Source organism: Oncorhynchus keta, chromosome 1 (assembly GCF_023373465.1).
Source record: "Oncorhynchus keta strain PuntledgeMale-10-30-2019 chromosome 1, Oket_V2, whole genome shotgun sequence".
Lineage (NCBI taxonomy): Eukaryota > Metazoa > Chordata > Actinopteri > Salmoniformes > Salmonidae > Oncorhynchus > Oncorhynchus keta.
Genome location: NC_068421.1, coordinates 53067145 through 53087701, shown reverse-complemented (window position 1 = coordinate 53087701; position 20557 = coordinate 53067145). Strand labels below are relative to the sequence as shown.

General features: G+C 44.3%; 1 protein-coding gene across 5 annotated transcripts in view; it reads right to left on the bottom strand.

Annotated features, from left to right (window-relative positions):
* The window catches only part of LOC118387542 (rab GTPase-activating protein 1-like), a 157256-nt gene that overhangs the window by 109166 nt on the left and 27533 nt on the right, over window positions 1-20557 (bottom strand). For all 5 annotated transcript variants that reach the window (XM_035776007.2, XM_052527499.1, XM_052527510.1 and 2 more), the window contains 4 exons: window positions 18236-18302; window positions 17878-17980; window positions 14983-15149; window positions 9213-9339 (listed from right to left, as the gene is read on the bottom strand). In XM_035776007.2, the coding sequence (XP_035631900.2) occupies window positions 9213-9339; window positions 14983-15149; window positions 17878-17980; window positions 18236-18302 (464 nt within the window). The remainder of the gene's footprint in view (window positions 1-9212; window positions 9340-14982; window positions 15150-17877; window positions 17981-18235; window positions 18303-20557) is intronic.

Sequence of the window (20557 nt, the reverse complement as noted above, 5' to 3'; positions counted from 1 at the left end):
GAATGCCTTGGAGATCGACCAGTCAATCCGGCTGGTGCCCACTGCTCTAGAAAGTTAGGCGAGGTTCAATCTCATGCTTCGCTCTGTGGACTGTTATTTCTTCTGCATGGCAGTCCCGGGTGGAGCTGCGCAGCAGCCTTGGGGCTACTGCTCGTCAATGCGCTGCTTACAGGGAGCATTGCTGGGGTCAGTCTCTGTCATGGAAAGAGCAGGCGTTCCAAATGTTTTGTACACTCAGTGAATATTCAGAGTATATGGTCTTTCTAACAGACTTCGCTGCATACAAAGCCTATATAGGCGAGGTACAGAGCTGAGCACATGAGCAGAGGGTTTGAGCTGGGGTGTGTAATATTGTCACCCATTCAGTAGGGTCATGAGTGTGCATGTGCTTGTATGTTTGCTGTGTGAATGCATGTGAACGTGCACGTGTGTGCTCGTGTGGATGAAAAAAAGCACATTGAAAATAAAAATCAGTGGGCTGACTGAAAAATAGAGAAAAAGGAGACATTCCGGGTCACACTGCTGCACATTGTAATTTACAATAATACAAGAAAATGTATGCGCACGTGTGACTGGCAAGAAATGTGCAGGCAGGCAGCAGCAGCAGCATCCTCACACACTGGGAAAGCTTTCAGTCCCGTCTACAATGGCGACTGACCTCCAGCTAGAAATCCCTGAAAGGCTTTCTTTTCACGCCGCCTCCACCGGCAGCTGGAACACAGCAGAACCTTTAGAAATGCTTGTACATTTTTACTGTGAATGGCTTCTCCTCCCTGGCAAGGCTTTTTTTTGACACCGTGCCGGCCTTGGAGAGTGCCTCTCTAACGCCAAGGAGGTACCAAGTTTCAAAAGACAGGTGTGGGCAGACATCTCACTCAGAAGCAACTATTATTCTTTTTGCAGTTGGAATGGTCCCACTCCAGCAGAGCAGAGTAAGGTCCAGCAGAATGCAGAATATGTACCCAGAGCACATTCAAACTGAAACTTACTGTAACGGTGTGCTGTAAATGTACTTATTGTAGGTTTCCCTGGATAACAAGGCGTGCTAACAAAACTTGTCCAAAGACCATTCCAACCTCTTACAATCAAGAGCCCATCATCAAGTAAGAATCAGCGTGCTGTCCCGGGAAAAAATGAGAAGTGCAGTGTCGGAAAAGCTGTGCTTGCAGGAAGCCAGAAAAGCCACCTCTGTTTACATTGTTGGGTCATCGGAATGTGTGTTCTGGGCACCTTTGGAGTCCAAATGGTGATGTTATTTCTCCTGTTTTACACCCATTCAAAAAATTCCCAGCAACCCTAATTTATGTCTTTAAATATGAATCTCACTCTACACACACACACACACACACGACGTTAAAGGGCAATTCCGCCACTTTTCAAACTCATATTAATTATCTCCAGCGCCATACCATGTCTACATATGTAAACATGGCACGTTTCCATGATCTGTGGTTTAAAAGATGAGAATCAAGGTCATATTTTTATTTTTATTTTTTTTATCTGTGACATGACAGGGTAGGATTTAAAGCAGGAATTGGAACCAGTTTAGGGAACAGAAACGAAAAACCATTAAAATACATTCAAGGAACAGAACAGTTATTTTAAAAGCAAGGGAACTGGTTAATAACATAAATTTACATTCCGGCCATTTTTATTCCAGTCCCACAAAAAAACGCAACATATATTTGCAAGTGTGTGTGTGAAGGCTACCATCCCCTCCGAAGCATAATCTACTTTAGCTTCTGAACTGCACCGTTGGTTAAGGGCTTACAAGATTTTTGACTTGTCTGCTCAGGGATTTGATCTTGCAACCTTTCGGTTACTAGCCCAAAGCTCTAACCACTAGGCTACCTGCCACCCCAGGTTAAGACAACTCTCTGAAGTTCAACAACATTCATAGTTCCTTCATAGAAGTCGCTCCTCTGTAGGTATAATTCTGTAGGCCTAATTCAGATAGCTAATGCATGTCATAACAACAAGATGCCCAGCGCTTCATGCCCAGCTCTCTCCTCACCCGAGATATTTCAGTCGTATCTCACACCCTACGCTACAATTGTCTGTCCAATGCATGTACATAACTGTCCCGCTGTCCACACTTTATTTTAAGAATGTGAAATGCCAGAATAAAAGTAGAGAGAATTATTTATATTCGCTTTTATTTCTTTCATCACATTCCCAGTTGGTCAGAAGTTTACATACACTCAATTAGTATTTGGTAGCATTGCCTTTAAATTGTTTAACTAGGGTCAAACATGTTGGGTAGCCTTCCACAAGCTTCCCACAATAAGTTGGGTGAATTTTGACCCATTCTTCCTGACAGAGCTAGAGTAACTGAGTCAGGTTTGTATGCCTCCTTGCCAGCACATGCTTTTTCAGTTCTGCCCACAAATTTTCTATATGATTGAGGCCTCATTTTAAATTAATACTTGTGCTTAATCCTAACCTTTCCTCTTCAGATTTTAAGTTATCACCCTGGACCTTAGTGGGGGAGCTGATGCCGTATAGCTGTGCGATGACTAATCAAGGCTGCAACCATGTTAGATGGGCTGTTTATACTAGGATTAGCCAGCATGTGGTGGGATTGCTTAACACCCACGTGGTGATCAGTGTTAGTGATCAAGCATTCATTGCCTCTTTTTGGGAAGGTCTCTTAGAGCTTATTTTAGGCTTATTCTAGTAATCTATGGGGTCTCACTCTCATTATCAGGTAATTTATTCTTCGCTCATGGCTATGTCTAATGGCATCTGCCGGTAAGCCTTCAACTCAGGTAGACTATTTGTAGGTTTTGATCATCAGGTCACTCCCAACTGTGCACGCTGCAGACGCATCAGCTACTGCTGAGCAATTTCAGTATGACATTAGGCTATTTAGATAAGGTGGGTACGTAGCTTAACGTTTAGCTGCGGTTTCGGGTTTTAGTAATACTGTGGGGGTTTTTTTGCTACGTGATGGTATGCTGAGCTGTACCATGCAGCAGTCTACTGTATGGTCTTCTCTCTGTACAATGTCTTCTGTTATATAACCGCGCATGTCTTTTCTATTCCAAATTCAGTCCGGCATATCAAAAGAGTATCTCCTCTCTCAGTAGCGCAGGTTTGAAAATCACGTTAAGGCAATGGTGTTCAAAAATACACTTTTCCAGATGCGGTCTGTATGATGGCTTCAAGGGGTGCTTCAGTCTGAACACACTCAAATGTTCCTTCCCTTTCGTTTTTGCGTGATCTGTTTGCAATAAGTTCTGTTTGCATTATGTATGCTCACATGTGGAACACTTGTCATCACCGGAACAAACACTGCTCTGTCTCATGTTACGCTGCCTGCATGCTGAGCACGGGCAGCAGCTGGCGAACTTCTGGTCAACATTGATGCTGGGAACCAGTGAGAAGACACTGGATCTCATCGCGGCTCTGGTTCCATCGTCAGCGCCGAAGGCTAGTTCTGAGCTATTGGCAACCAATTCTGCGTCACCGCTGCTACTTCTCTCTAATTGTCTGCTGCTACCATGCTACAATTTAAAATGTTTCTGAGGATTTTGAAACCTACCCGAGTTCTTGCAGTATTGGTATATGATCATGATTGTCGGCCTGTGGTCCAATAGCTATGTTGCATCTGCCAAATGGGCTTCAAAAGAGCAATCTTCAGGCAACGATAAAGGTCACTATCACCCTCACTCTATATTAATAGATTCAGGTTAAGGGTGTTCGGCTCATACAATCATTTGTACTTGAGGCAGTTGTCTTTCTATGAGTTTTTACAGTAGGAAAATACAGGTTTACATATTTCTCTTTAATCATTGCATGGTCTCACGATTTAATCAGGGACACACGTTCACCGTGTTGGGTAAGCATTCCCAAACTGATAGGAAGGGTAAAGCTACCATTGCTCAAACTAACTCTCCTTTCTGTCCTCTTTTCCATGTTACGCTACCTGCAATACGCTACCTGCAAAATTATATATATATTTAAACCATTATTTAACTAGGCAAGTCAGTTAAGAACAAATTCTTATTTACAATGACGGCCTACCCCAGCCAAACCCCGACGACGCTTGGCCCATTGTGCGCCGCCCTATGGGACTCCCAAACACGGCCCATTGTGATGCAGCCTAGGATCCGAACCAGGGACTGTTGTGACGCCTCTTGCACTGAGATGCTGTGCCACTCGGGAGCCCACTAGATGATAGATATTTCATGTCGGCCACAGATGATCAGACTACTCGTATAGATCAGTGAGAGCACCCGGCAGTGCGTCTCTAGGGCAGCTGGGTTCACACTGCTACATTGGCAACACGGCAGTATGTCAGGAGGGATAGGAGTCATAAGTCGTTCAGTTTAAGCCATATATGGTTAACATTCCAACATAGTATTCATTCTTGCGATTGTAGGTTGACTTTATATTTATGCAATTATTTATATATTTTACCCCATTATCCCCAATTTCAATCTTGTCTCATCGCTGCAACTCCTCAATGGGCTCGGGAGGCAAAGGTCGAGTCATTGGTCCTCCGAAACATGACCCACCAAAACGCACTTCTTAACACCCGCCCGCTTAACCCGGAAGCCAGCCGCACCAATGTGTCGGAGGAAACACCGTTCAACTGACAACACAGGACAGCCTGCAGGTGTCCGGCCCGCCACAAGGTGTCGCTAGAGCGCAATGAGCCAAGTAAAGCCCCCTCAGCCAAACCCTCGGAGACTGCCCTATAGAACTGCCGATCACAGTCGGTTGTGATACAGCACTGCGATGCGGTGCCTTAGACCGCCGTGCTCAGGAGGCCCTCGTAGGTTTACTTTAGCTGGTCAAGTGATGATATCTGGCATAGCTACACAGTCGGCTGGCGTAAGGTTTTGCTGTTTTGGGGAAGGGTATAGCTTACCGCTCTCACTACCTGTAGGCTATTTTATATTGATGCTTTGCTTGGCCGGTGAGCTACCCTGAAGGATCAGAGCCTATATGTCAAGACTTGAATTATTCATTGCTTAATAAATGGTTAAACATATTTCTACATGGCATTTTCTTTCTGAAATTAAGCGGAACCAGTTCAGAAGGGAAACCGAGTGCCCCGCCTCAGGCTGACACATCAGCTGAGATGGCAGCAATTAGAGACGAGTAACAATCACGCCTACCTTATTGGCAGTCTATTTAAGCTGACCGGGTCTGCTCACTGCCTGTAGGCTATTTTATATTGATGCTTTGCTTGGGCAGTGAGCTACACTGAAGGAGAAGGGCCTATACACGAAGACTTGCATTAATTAGTGTTTAATAAAATGGTTAAACATTTCTACGTTCTTTAAACATTTGAAACATTTCTACGATCTTTCTGAAGTGTGTGTACTTTACTGTATTTATACTTGGGATACCGCTTTTCAACAGGAAACTTTTTTTTTTGTCACTGGAGGAAGTCTAAGCTTTATGCAAAGCAGGGTTACATTGTCTTTATTTAAGCTCCAAAAGCTGAGAGATCTTTTTATAGGTTAAAACATTCCAAAAGTGTATTTTATTTTTGCTAATTTAAGTGCAAAGATATTCCTTTATTTTATTTAGGTAAAGCGCTGCCCACCTGTCCGGTTGAAGAATAGCCATACTGTTAAGCCTCTGTGCTTTGGCAGTCGTTCTGACGCTGGTATCACAAAAAAATATGGATGAGTTTAGCTAATTCTAGGTATAGCCGGCCAACCATTCCCATGCCCTTTAATTAATTCATTATGTCATCCACTGTTCTGACGCCCTTGCCTCTCTTTAGCTCTGGTAAAACAGCAAGCTGGTTTCTGCCCAAGTCCATGCCATAGTGGGCAGTCACACATTGGAAGTCCTCTGTGGACCATGCATTCACTTTTGACGTAGCGGGGAGTAGAGTCTCGACGGATTGGTACAGGCACATCTCAGGCAGGAGAGGAGAGTGAGCGGAAAAAAAGAAACCAAGTGCAGAATGCAGACTGTCAAACGAGATGCAACTAAGCTGTTGAGAAGCGTGGTTGATGAGGCTCTGTAGGCTGCAGCTAGGAGACCACTGTGACTGACAAGTGAATCCACCTGCCGAAAGCGAGTGTGGGGGGTGACACTGGGACAGGGTCGTAGTCGCTAGATAAAACAGGCAGAAATTGGGGGAGGTACTATGTCAACTTGTCAAAATAAGTGTGAAAAAAGGTTTTTCTTCTCCAAGTCATTATCTAATGACTATGTCTGGTAAATGTGTTCTGTGCTGCTGCTTTGAAAGTGATGTGCCGGGCGTCACACCAGATTGAAGAGTACTGGGAGAAATGCCAGCTCGCTACACATTTTCTGGCGGCTCTAGTTTGTGTACTTCGAGTGCTGTAATAAGAAGAGGGTTTGTTTAGTTTCACTAGTCATTAAATCCCTAGAAAGATGTCTGAGGATGCATTTTGTGTCGACCGATTAATCGGAATGGCCGATTAATTAGGGCTGATTTCATAACAATCGGAAATCTGTATTTTTGGGCGCAGATCTTTTATACCTTTATTTAACTAGGCAAGTCAGTTAAGAAATTCTTATTTTCAATGACGTTCTAGGAACGGTGGGTTAAGTGCCTTGTTCAGGGGCAGAACGACAGATTTTTACCTTGTCAGCTCAGGGATTCAATCTTGCAACCTTACGGTTAACTAGTCCAACGCTCTAACCACCTGCCTCTCGTTGCACTCCACAAGGAGACTGCCTGTTACGCGAATGCAGTAGAAGCCAAGGTAAGTTGCTAGCAAGCATTACATTTATCTTATAAAAAACTATCAATCATAATCACTAGTTATAACTACACATGGTTGATGATATTACTAGTTTATCCTGCGTTGCATATAATCGATGCAATGCTGGGGGATGATATAACAAAAGCGCATTTGCGAAAAAAGCACAATCGTTGGACGACTGTACCTAACCATAAACACAAATGCCTTTCTTATAATCAATACACAGAAGTATGTATTTTTAAACCTGCATATTTAGCTAAAAGAAATCCAGGTTAGCAGGCAGTATTCACCAGGTGAAATTGTGTCACTTCTCTTGCTTTCATTGCATGCAGAGTCAGTGTATATGCAACAGTTTGGGCCGCCTGGCTCATTGCGAACTAATTTGCCAGAATTTTACGTAATTATGACATAACATTGAAGGTTGTGCAATGTAACAAGAATATTTAGACTTAGGGATGCCACCCGTTAGATAAAATACCGAACGGTTCCGTATTTCACTGAAATTATAGTTTCCAGATTCGACCATATTAATGACCTACGGCTCGTATTTCTGTGTGTTATAACTAAGTCTATGATTTGATAGAGCAGTCTGACTGAGCGATGGTAGGTAACAGCAGGCTCGTAAGCATTCATTCAAACAGCACTTGCGTGCGTTTTGCCAGCAGCTCTTCGCAAGCACAGCTCTGTTTATGACTTCAAGCCTATCAGCCTAATGGCTGGTGTAATCGATGTGAAATGGCTAGCTAGTTAGCGGGGTGCGCACTAATAGCGTTTCAAACGTCACTTGCTCTGAGACTTGGAGTAGTTATTCCCCTCTGCAAGGGCCGCAGTTTTGTGGAGCGATGGGTAATGTTGTGGCTGTTGTCGTTGTGTTCCTGGTTCGAGCCCAGGTAGGGGCGAGGAGAGGGACGGAAGCTATACTGTTACACTGGCAATGTAAAACCCTTATGTTTTCTTACTCCTTATGTATTAAAAAACCTTACTCATTCAATATTCATATTTTCAAAAGGATGGTGGAAATGGGAAAACACTGAATGAGCATTCCTAAAATGAGTGAAATCCTTTCGGTAATAAACCAGTGGCAGGCAGTGTGTTCCTTCCAGAGCTGTGTAGTGTTGAGTCAAGCCGGGGAGGGAGGGCGAGATGGGCACCAGGTGGTCTTAGCCCACAGCAGCAGTGCGGCGATACCAATGAGTCAACCCTACTTAACCGGATTGGACTGTGCTCCAGTGAAACCGGTGAGCCTCCAGAACCCATCAAAAGCTTCTGGAATTCTGTCTTGCCTCAGCCTCGCTCGACACCCCAAAAAAAAAAATAACTCCCCACTGTCTGAGACACACACACGCCTCAAACACACAGACACATAAGCGCGAACACACACACACAAATGTTCCCCCACACAAACATCCACACCTGCCAACACCTCCCCCTCACAGCGGTTCACACACACACACACACACACACACACACACACACACACACACACACACACACACACACACACACACACACACACACACACACACACACACACTAAATTAAACTTCACAGTTGATTCATGGCCGCCAGATACGAGGAGGGGGGCGAGCCTCAGGAAAATGCAAAGTGAGCCAACGTGTTGATAACGTTCAATTCAGGGGGAATATCTGGACAGATGATCTCATTTGTATGAGGTGTCCCGCCACCGAGGAGAAACAATTGCCCGAAATATATAAATAAAACAAATGCTCCTCCAACAAGCTATTTGTGCCAAAGCAATCTATTTCTTTTTTTCTCTCACCTTGTACACACTCTTTCTAAAAGCAATCTAAGTAAGCTCTGAGACGCAGGTCGTTTTTCTTTGAAATTGAACATAGCAAGTTTTTCAGCATTACGGCAGTAGACAGTGTATTTTTCAATCAAGCAATATTAGGTAATACAATTATGTCGTCCGTGTGACTGAGGCGGATGGAATTCAATGTGCCGAGGCGGATGGAATTCAATGTGCCGAGGCGGATGGAATTCAATGTGCCGAGGCGGATGGAATTCAATGTGCCGAGGCGGATGGAATTCAATGTGCCGAGGCGGATGGAATTCAATGTGCCGAGGCGGATGGAATTCAATGTGCCGAGGCGGATGGAATTCAATGTGCCGAGGCGGATGGAATTCAATGTGCCGAGGCGGATGGAATTCAATGTGCCGAGGCGGATGGAATTCAATGTGCCGAGGCGGATGGAATTCAATGTGCCGAGGCGGATGGAATTCAATGTGCCGAGGCGGATGGAATTCAATGTGCCAAGGCATTTTACCTGGAGAGGTGTGCAAGTTCTCATGTTGACCTTGGAAGGTGATTGAAAGGCTAGCCAAGAAAACAACAATGCACTCTTAGTTAGTCTTCAGGGCAACGTATATGGATGGATGGATAGATACAAAGAGCAAGAGGTAAGAGAGAGGATGTCAAATATGGAAAGAGAGAGACATACGATGATGAAATGAGGATGAAAACAGAGAGCGAGAGGGAGAATTCAATACCTTCCTCAGGCTCCTCTTCCTCAGCCGGAGAGGCCAGGCGGCCTCGTCCCCCGTTGCTCCTCTCAGTCTCCCTCTGCAGGCTCACCACCTCCAACATGGCATCACCCTGGCCACCCTTCCCACCACCCTATACACACACACACACACACACCAAAGTCACATATGGTGCAGAAATAATACAGTGGGGGGATTAATTTTGACACAGCACCAAGAAACAAAGTTAAACAGGTCATTACTACTGCAGCAGAATTGGCAAGTCAATTCTACACGCTGAAAAAAAAAAAATGTTCAGAGTGAGAGCTGTTGTGACAGTCTCTCTTTGGGTATCCTCAAATATTTTCAGAAACAAAATCTGTCTAAAGTTAGCCTCACCTTTTGCCACCACCCGAGGGGAACCACGGAAAAATATAATTACACGTACAGGAGGAAATTAAATTGAGCGGCGGCAGAGAGCGCCAAGGATCGCACCAGACGGCTTTTGGCCAGAGTGTCTGGTAATAGGGTTCACAGGGAGCCTGCTGCAATCAGAGCACAGAGAGATTGGGCTCACTCGCCTATGCAGGTCACTTCTAAAGTTGGGCTTTGTTACATTGCACATTGGGGGTTTTGTAACACTGTTGTTGCTACTGGGGTTGTTTGGTCTCAGCAGTTGCGGTGAGAGGTGGATCCATATATATATATATATATAACCCTTGCTCTGTGAGCACATGTGGATCCAATCAAACATTTTAGCACAAGGGCCATAATTGAAGACTAACACATTTTTAGGCAATTCATTACCATAGCTGGCTAGTGCTATCAACAGTCATACATGACATATACGAGAACATTGGCATTTATTAAGGTTTAGGTAGTACAAATAAGGGGGTCACAATAAGCTTCGCAATAATACCACTTAGACCTTGGGTAGGATCCTCCAGTAACAAAATCACCAAACCCTTTCTATCTCCTCGTGAGCCAAGGCGCAAAATATGCTCAGAGAGGGCGACGACAACAGCTCCTCTAATTCCTCAAAGCCTTAATGAGAGGCCCCCGGAACAAATACAAATCGTACTCAAATAATACTGGAGCTAGTGGCTGGGATTAGAATCTAGTGTAAACACTAGAATGGCTATCTTTTAATTAACTTTTAACTACAGCAGCCGCCATTCTCTGCTGCCTGCTGATGAGCTAACTATAGAGAGGCACACAGACAGAGCCCTAATTACTACAGTGTGATAATGAGTGGCTGCCTCGTATTAGGGCTCCCAATGAAACAAAGGCTAAGGTCCACAATTACAAACTAGTCCCTAAATAGTGCACTTCTTTTGACCAAGGCCCTGGTCAAAAGTAGTGCACTGTATAGGGACTAGGCTGCCATTTGGGACGCATTCAAAGCCTGGAGTGGAGAGGAAAAATCCCTTTCAAACAAGGAGGCAAGGGGCTTATGTTACTGACTTAGGGGCTTGTTCTGATTTTCTAAACACCTGCGGAAGGACCGGACAGGACGGGGATGCACTTGTGTGCTGGGTGTGATAATTGAATGCGTCGAGAACGTCGTCGCTCTCGTGCATTTTAATTGGAGGAGTTCGGGGGGGATTGGGTGTGGATGTGTGCAGGCCTCAAATATCCCAACCGAATTGACGGTCATGTCCATTGATGCCCCCTTGTGTGGCCGTAGTGCATCCCTAAAAGAAAATCCATGACTTGCGGCAAAAGGGTGACTACTTCTACACAGTCTCCTCTGAACAGTTGTTGTCTGTTATTTAAACACTCATTTCTGAGGCTGGTAACTAACGAACTTGTCCTCTGCAGTGGAGGTAACTCTGGGTCTTCCTTTCCTGAGGCAGTCCGCATGAGAGCCAGTTTCATCATATCGCTTGATAGTATTTGCGAAAGCACTTGAAGAAACTTTCAAAGTTGTGGAAATGTTCACATTGACTGACCTTCATGTCTTAAAGTAATAATGGACTGTTGTTTCTCTTTGATTACTTGAGCTGTCTGTTCTTGACATAATATGGACTTGGTATTTTACCAAATAGTGCTATCTTCTGTATACCACCCTTACCTGGTCACAACTAAATTGATTGGTTCAAACGCATTAAGAAGGAAATGAATTCCACAAATTAAGTTAAGGCACAAATCTTAATTGAAATTCATTCCAGGTGACTACCACATGAAGTTGGTTGAGAAAATGCCAAGAGTGTGCAAAACTGTCATCAAGGAAAGGGGTGGCTACTTTGAAGAATCTAAAATATAATTTGATTTGTATAACACTTTTTTGGTCACTACATGATTCCATATTTGCCATTTCATAGTTGAGGTCTTCACTATTATTCTACAATGTAGAAAAAAGTCCAAATAAAGAAAACCTTGAATGAGTAGGTGTATCCAAACTGTTGACTGGTACTGTATATACACAGTGCCTTTGGGAAAGTATTCAGACCCCTTGACCCCTTTTTTTAATCTATCTACATACAATACCCCCCTAACTACAAAGCAAAAACAGGTTTTGAGAAAAACATTTACGGAACTATCACATTTACTCAGTACTTTGTTGAACCTTTTGCAGCGATTACAGCCTCGAGTCTTCTTGGATATGACGCTACAATCTTGGCACACCTGTATTTGGGGAGCATCTCCCATTCTTCTCTGCAGATTCCCTCAAGCTCTGTCATGTTGGATGGGGAGCGTTGCTGCACAGCTATTTTCAAGTCTCTCCAGAGATGTTTGATCAGGTTGAAGTCCTGGCTCTGGCTGGGCCACTCCAGGACATTCAGAGACTTGTCCCGAAGACACTATTGCGTCGGCTTGGCTGTGTGCTTAGGGTCGTTGTCCTGTTGGAAGGTGAACCTTAGCCCAAGTCTGAAGTCCTGAGCACTCTGGAGAAGGTTTTCATCAAGGATCTCTGTACTTTGCTCCATTCATCTTTGCCTCGATCCTGACAAGTCTCCCTGTCCCTGCCCCTGCCCCTGAATAACATCCCCACAGCATGACGCTGCCACCACCATGCTTCCCCGTAGGGATGTTGCCAGGTTTCCTCCAGATGTGACGCTTTGCATTCAGGCCAAAGAGTTCAATCTTGGTTTCATCAGACCATTGAACCTTGTTTCTCATGGTCTGAGAGTCTTTAGGTGCCTTTTGGAAAACTCCAAAGTGGGCTGTCATGTGCCTTTCACGGAGGAGTTGCTTCCACCTGGCCACTCTACCATAAAGGCCTGATTGGTGGAGTGCTGCAAAGATGGTTTTCCTTCTGGAAGGTTCTATCTCCACAGAAGAAGAACTCTGGAGCTCGGTCAGTGACCATCGAGACCAAGACCCTACTCCCTCGATTGCTCAGTTTGGCAGGGTGGCCAGCTCTAGGAAGAGTCTTGGTGGTTCCAAACTTTTTCCATTTAAGAATGATGGAGGCCACTGTGTTCTTGAGACACCTTCAATGCTGCAGAAATGTTTTGTTACGCTTCCCCAGATCTGTGCCGTGGCACAATTCTGTCTTGGAGCTCTACGGACAATTCCTTCGACCTCATTGCTTGGTTTTTGTTCTGACATGAAAATCATGTCCAATCAATTGAATTTACCACAGGTGGACTCCAATCAATCACATTTAAAAAGCCCTTTTTACATCAGCCGATGTCAAAGTGCTATACAGAAATCAAGTTGTAGAAACATCAAGGATAATCAATACAAACAGGATGCACCTGAGCTCAATTTCGTGTCTCATAGCAAAGGGTCTGTTTTTATTTTTAATACATTTGAAAACAATTCTAAAAACCTGTTTTTGCTTTGTCATTATCGTGTATTTTGTGTAGATGCTGAGGATTCTTTTTTAGATCCATTTTAGAATAAGCCTGTAACGTAACAAAATATTTTCCGAAGGCACAGTATATATTTAATTAAAAGTCTCATTAAAGGTTTGGCTACATTTTCATGCACCTCATGTCGGCCCAGACGGCATCCCTAGCCACGTCCTCAGAGCATGCGCAGACCAGCTGGCTGGTGTGTTTACAGACATATTCAATCAATCCCTATACCAGTCTGTTGTCCCCACATGCTTCAAGATGGCCACCATTGTTCCTGTTCCCAAGAAAGCTAAAGTAACTAAACTAAATGACTATCGCCCCCTTTGCACTCACTTCTGTCATCATGAAGTGCTTTGAGAAGCTGGTTAAGGATCATATCACCTCCGTCCTACCCGATACCCTAGACCCACTCCAATTTGCTTACCATTGACGATGCAATCGCCATCACACTGCCCTATACCATCTGGACAAAAGGAATACCTATGTAAAAATGCTGTTAGTTGACTACAGCTCAGCATTTAACACCATAGTACCCTCCAAACTCGTCATTAAGCTCGAGACCCTGGGTCTCGACCCCGCCCTGTGCAACTGGGTCCTGGACTTACTGACGGGTCACCCCAGGTGGTGAAGGTAGGAAACAACATCTCCACCCTACTGATCATAAACACTGGGGCCCCACAAGGGTGTGTTCGCAGCCCTCTCCTGTACTCGCTGTCGACCCATGACTGCGTGGCCATGCACGCTTCCAACTCAAATCATCAAGTTTGCAGATGACAAAACAGTGGTAGGCTTGATTACCAACAACGACGAGACGGCCTACAGGGAGGAGGTGAGTGCCCTTGGAGTGTGGTGTCAGGAAAATAACCTCTCACTCAACGTCAACAAAACAAATGACATGATCGTGGACTTCAGGAAACAGCAGAGGGAGCACATCTGCACAAGGCATCACCGGGGGCAAACTACCTGCTCTCCAGGCCACCTAGAAAACCTGATGTCACAGGAAGGCCAAAAAGATCATAAAGGACAACAACCACCCGAGCCACTGCCTGTTCACCCAGCTATCATCCAGAAGGCGAGGTCAGTACAGGTGCATCAAAGTGGGCACGGAGAGACTGAAAAACAGCTTCTATCTCAAGGCCATCAGACTGTTATTAAACAGCCATCCCTAACATAGAAAGGCTGCTGTCAACATACAGACTCAAATCTCTGGCAACTTTATTAGATGGACTTAAAAAGGTATCACTAGTCACCTTAAATAACACCACTTTAATAATGTTTACATATCCTACAACACTCATCTCATGTATATAATGCTCTATACCATCTACTGCATCTTGCCTACCCCGCACAGCCATCGCTCATCCATATATTTATATGTACATATTCTTATTCACCCCTTACATTTGTGTGTAAAAGGTAGTAGTTATGAATTTATTAGATTACTTGTTAGATATTACTGCATTGTTGGAACTAGAAGCACAAGCATTTCGCTACACTCGCATTAACATCTGCTAACCATGTGTAGGTGACCAATAAAAATATATTTGATTTGAGCATAGGTCTGAACATGAGACTGTAGACAATACGCATAAGTTAATCACCTACACTTGGACAGGGTAGGCTAATTATATATGTACATTTACATACACTTGTGTTTTTCTTAACAGAATCGGTACGGTTTTTTCGGTTTTCAAATCAAATTAGCCTAGGTTGGTTAATGGCCTTTATGCCCTAGCAGATTGGGCACCAAATGGCCTTTCGAGAGCTAGTAAGCAGAATATACAACATACCTCCTATAAAAGAACCAAAATCCCCTTTTGTATTGCCCTGATGAGGTATAAGTTGGGCTATTTATTACGTGTGTATTGATGTAAAAGTTGGGATATTATATTACGTGTGCGATGAGGTATAGGTTGGGATATTTATTACGTGTGTGATGGAGGTTGAGATATTTGGGATATTTATTCATTATTAACTGGCCATTTATTTACCTGTTTGAGTTTGAGGTAGAAGGTCTCGCTAAAGGCCTTGCGGCTAAAGTACCAGAAGCGCTCATTGGCCGGGTAGACGCGCACCATGGTTTCCAGCAGGAAGCGCACCGGCTCCACCACCTCAGTCACCACCAGGTCCACCGCGACGGTCATGTACACCTGCTTATCTGGAGAGAGACCACCACAGAGAGGACAAGGTCACACACTGGAGGGGGTGTTTGTAGTGCCAACAGCACTTCCAGAATGTATACTGTATCTGTCTGGGTTAAAGTGGGCGTTGCGGGTTGACACACTAAGTGGACAAAGTGAAATGGTAGGCTATTAGCTTGATTTAATTGTATGTTTATAGAAGGCAGAGAAAATATATTGCCTGCTGTTTTAATTAGGTAGACCAAACGTGTACTCCTCAGAGGGCTTGGATTCCACCACGACCACCAGCTGTCAAACTAGCGACAGCAGCACACCTATTCTCTTACCTCACCCTTCCCAGAGAAAGAGACAGCGGACCAATTTAAAACTAGAGTCATATAACTACAACCAAGGAACTCAGAATCTTTAAATATCTACGAATTATTTAGAATCTAAGAAACCGCATTCCAAGTCACAGCATGAGACAAGCTGTGTGTAATATATCGCAATGTAGTGCAGCATAAATCTAAGCTGTCCTCTAAGTACCACCAGCCTCATCCAAGTGAAAAAGTTACATCCGGGGTAACAGATCTTGCAACATCCAATTTTTGGGGTTGAAAAAAACAGATTGGGAGAAAAATAAACACACAGATAGCAATCGCCGAGCTATGAAACGGAGGGGAAAATAACCCATTTCACAGTGAGAAGGTTTTATTATTATAATTAACCAGGGGGAGGGGAAAAAAAGTCTACAAAACTGCCTTGTAAAGGATGGCCTAAAAATAGATTCCAATTATGATAAAAGTCAAGCATAGCATGTTGGTTTAGAAAGATGTTTTAGGAAACGGCATCCCTTCAAGCTTCCGATAACACAGGACAACTTTCCCTGCGTGCCAAATCGCTGACAACAAAGAAGGATTTGTTTAGTTGAGACCGCTAGGGCCATTGTTTTTAGAAGTCTTCTCTCTCCCAGTTTTGACATGAAGTAAGCTGTGTGGTTTAATACTGTAGAATCAGAGTCTTGAGTCTATGGTAACAAATAATGTTCATGTTTTGTGGAAAGTCTTCCATTGCATATAGCTTTACATTTCAAAAACCATTAGCTACAGTATATCAGTTCAAATCTATACGGATAATTACTAAATGTTCTGGCTCTGGTTTATTATTTACACAAACAGTAATATCCAATGTTTACATGCATGTTCTGGAAGCCAGTTATCACAACTACCTACTTCCTTTTCTACTAGTGAATGGTTTGTTTCCTTTGTGGAGGAATCGTGGCATTGTAGTTTAGACTACCTAACTCCCCTGAGCTGGGTTGCTTTGACAAGCTGCCATATAGGTTTAAGTCAAACTTTCCTGACTTCCGAGTCAGCAACTCTGCAGCGCTGCTAATTTGTTTGATATAATGAGTTCAGTGAGGCGAGGTCTTGCAGCGCTTGGCAGCGTCTTACTGTGCATTACACTGGGACCTGATATATGAAAAGGTGTCCAAACCACCCATGTTTTCAGACAGCCAATTTGGTTTGGGGCATATATCATTTATTTTGCAGGCCTTCTTAGGGAATAGCTGGTATCAAATGTTAGAGGCAGTGCCTATTTTGTGACTGTTCAAAGTAAGAAATGTTACCACAATTTTAAGTCACTTGAAATGCCTTTAAAAGAAATGTCCTGTGTTGGTTGAGTACAAAAAAAAAATCATTACAAATAAAAAAGGTGCTAGCTATATAGGTCGAGTCTGGGACCACATGGACAGGGCCATTAGCTACAATTAGCACAAATGAAAAGCTCAGAACCAGTAGTCTTCCACATCCACTTTCCTCAGTCTCTGACCCTGTTAACCACTGAGGTTGAACGCTGCTCGCGCTCTAAACCAATCCTAGAGCACAACCACAATGTTGCTAATCTAATAGGCTTTCCCTAGCAAACAGGGGACGTCCTGAGGACATTGTGACGTTCCCATTAGGTACCGTAAGGGTTTCGGTGCGACGTTATCCCACTGACGCTCTGAGAACATTCTAAGAAAGTCGAGTGTTGGTCCCAAGGGAACGTTCTCTGGGGGGACCCTGGTCTAGTTCAATGTACATTCCCGGGACATCACTGAGGACCATGTCAGGACGTTCATTTTACTAATCCTTAGGACGTGGCATGATGGTCCTGAAAACATTCTAAAAAAGGTCCCGACATGGTCCTCAATGATGTCCTGGGAACTTGCAGGGAACTACACACAGGACCCCAGAGAACATTCCCTTGGGAACATCGCGCGACAGGAACTAGACAAAACCTCCAGGGGACCATTAGACAACATCCGAAGGAACTCCTAAAAACGTCCTCGGGGAAGTCCCCAGGACCTACACAAAACCTCCAGGGAACCATTACAACATCGTGACGACTTAAGGCGACTATTTTGTGACGTCCCAGGACATCCTAACAACTCATTATTGTTTGCAGGGTCTATAGCAGAAAAAAAGCAAAAGAAGCAAATAAGTGCCTTCCCCCTGTCAATATCAGAAATTAGGCTTTAATTTGCCATCTCAGCCATCCATCTTCTCAGATGAAAATAGTAAGATAAACACTATAATAGTATAGGAGCTTCAATTTGTGTTGTTTTCTGCTTTATTAGGCAGATGTCCATTATAATTGATGAAAGAGTCAGAAAATGCTGGTTGGCAATGACATGCTAAAGTATGCTAGTGTGTCAGGCTGGTTGACAATGGCATGCGTAAGTAAGATAGGCTGGTGACAGGGTTGAGGGATGGTTCTCACCTTTAGGTGTGTCTTCATTCAGCACCTGGAAGGCAGCCATGTTGGGGTTCCATGTGCCCGTGATCACATACGACTTTCCATCCGAGCTCTTCCCCATGGACTCCTTCACATAGGCACAAACAGGGCAATGACATACAATCACGGTCAACAGGCCTCAAAACGGCAAAGCCATTCCAACCAAAAGCCAAAGAATCGATTTTCAATTCAACTCTGTTTAACCTGTCCAATAAAGAGTACACTAAAGTCAACGAAAGACTAAATAACTAGTCTCATAGTGATAGGTCAGTACATAGACATGGGAGTGCTGTTCTGGAACCTGGTTATGTGAATAAAGGAAACCACCGTGATTGCTGCTCACCATGTCTAGAAGATGCATGTCACTGTTCCGAACCTTCTGCCCTGGGCTCAGCAACATCCCAAAACACCTGAGGGAGAGGAACACAGGTCAGGGCCAATGGCTCAAGGGGACACTGCAACTCACCTTTCATCATTTCTTAAAACCCAAAGTTTGGGTTTTGGCAGAATTTGGATTCCTTATAAAATACAAAAGGTATTTGCTGAGAGACTCGTAATTGAATAAAATCAAATATTAAAAAAAAAAATTCTCCATCAGCGTGGCAGTAGCAAAGCTACAGGTATATTTTGTTACAGTGACCCAATTCTGAAGACTCTAGTTGAATGCTGGTGTGGGTGAATATGCATGGGTCTATTTATAAATTCAAAGAATCCAAAATGAACTACAGCAAAGCAGTGCCAATATCAATATCACTTGGAGACAGGGACCACTATGTGCCTGTTTCTTATGATAGGTGCGCCATCAAGTGGTTGCACTGAGAATCACTACTTCATAAGAATATAAACCATTTATTATGCTTCCACAGAACAAAGATACTCATCTGAAGAGATTTGATTTCCCCCCTCCTTCATAAGGTTGACCTAGAACTTTCCTACACATGACATTACTGATGTAAGAAGGCATGACTTACTCGTGCGAGCAACTATTATTGGACTCCCGAGTGCTTGAAGCATCACTCCAGACACGCTGGATCGAATCCAGACCATCACAACCGGCCGTGATTGCGAGTCCCATAGACTCGTCCGGGTTTGGCCGGTGTAGGCCGTCATTGTAAATAAGAATGTGTTATTATCCGACGTGCCTAATTAAATAAAGGTTCAATTAAACCAAAAAAGTATTCACTATGGCTTCAGGGTCAGACGGATTAACAGGACGAGTACTCAGAGCATGCGCTGACCAGCTGGCAAGTGTCTTCACTGACATTTGCAACCTCTCCCTGACCAAGTCTAACACCTACATGTTTCAAGCAGACCACCATAGTGCCCAAGAATGTCATGTTAACCTGTCTAAAGGACTATCGCCTGTAGCACTCATATAGCTATGAAATGCTTTGAAACGCTGGTGACGACTCACATCAGCACCATCATCCCAGACACCCTGGGCCAACTCCAATTCGCATGACGGAATCCACAGACGATGCAATCTCTACTGCACTCCACACATCCCTTTCCCACTTGGACAAATGGAAAGCCTATGTGAGACAGCTGTTCATAGAATACAGCTCAGCATTCAGCACCATAGTAACCTCCAAGCCCATCACTAAGCTCAGGACCCTGGGATTGAACACCTCCCTCTGCAACTGGATCCAGGACTTCCTGACGGGTCGCCCCCAGGTGGTGAGGGTAGGCAATGCCATCTGCCATGCTGACCCTCAACACGGGTGCCCCTCATGGGAGCATGCCTAGTCCCCTCCTGTAGTCCCTGTTCACCCAAGACTGCGTGGCCGTGCACGAGTCCAACACCATAACGTTTCACGAAGCTGATGATAGTCTATAGGGGAGGTCATCAGAGACCTGGCAGTGTGGTGCCAGGACAAGAACCTCTCCCTCAATTTCAGCAAGACAAAGGAGCTGATCGTGGACTACAGGAAACGGAGGGCCAAGCATGCCCCCAGCCACGTCGACGGGGCCGTAGTGGAGCAGATCGAGAGCTTCAAGTTACTCAGTGTCCACATCACTAAGGAATTATCATGGCACATATGTGCAGGGGGCACAACGCCTCTTCCTTCTCAGGAGGCTGAAAAGATTTGTCAAGGGTCCTCAAGAAGTTCTACAGCTACACCATCGAGAGCATCTTGACTGGCAGCACCACCGCTTGGTAAGGCATCTGCATGGTAGTGCGTACAGCCCAGTACATCACTGCAGTCCAGGACCTCTATACCAGGCAGTGTCAGAGGAAGGCCCTAAAAATTGCCAAAGACTCCAGCCCCCCCAAGTCAGATTGTTCTCTCAGCTACCACATGGCAAACCATACCGATGCACCATACCGTACAGAGTCTAAAGTCTGGAACCAACAGGACCCCGAACAGCTTCTACCCCAAGCCATAAGACTGCTAAATAGTTAGTCAGTAGCTATTGATTAATTAACTATCTGCGTTTGTCTCATCACATGCACTGCTGTTACTGCTATTTGTCTATAATTTTGCCTAGTCACGTTATTCCTACTATATGTATACTGAAATAAAACGCAACATGCAACCATTTCAAAGATTTACAGTTCATATGAGGTAGTCAGTCAATTGAAAGCAATTCATTAGGCCCTAATTGATTGATTTCACATGACTGGGAATACAGATATGCATCGGTTGGTCACAGATAGTAAAAA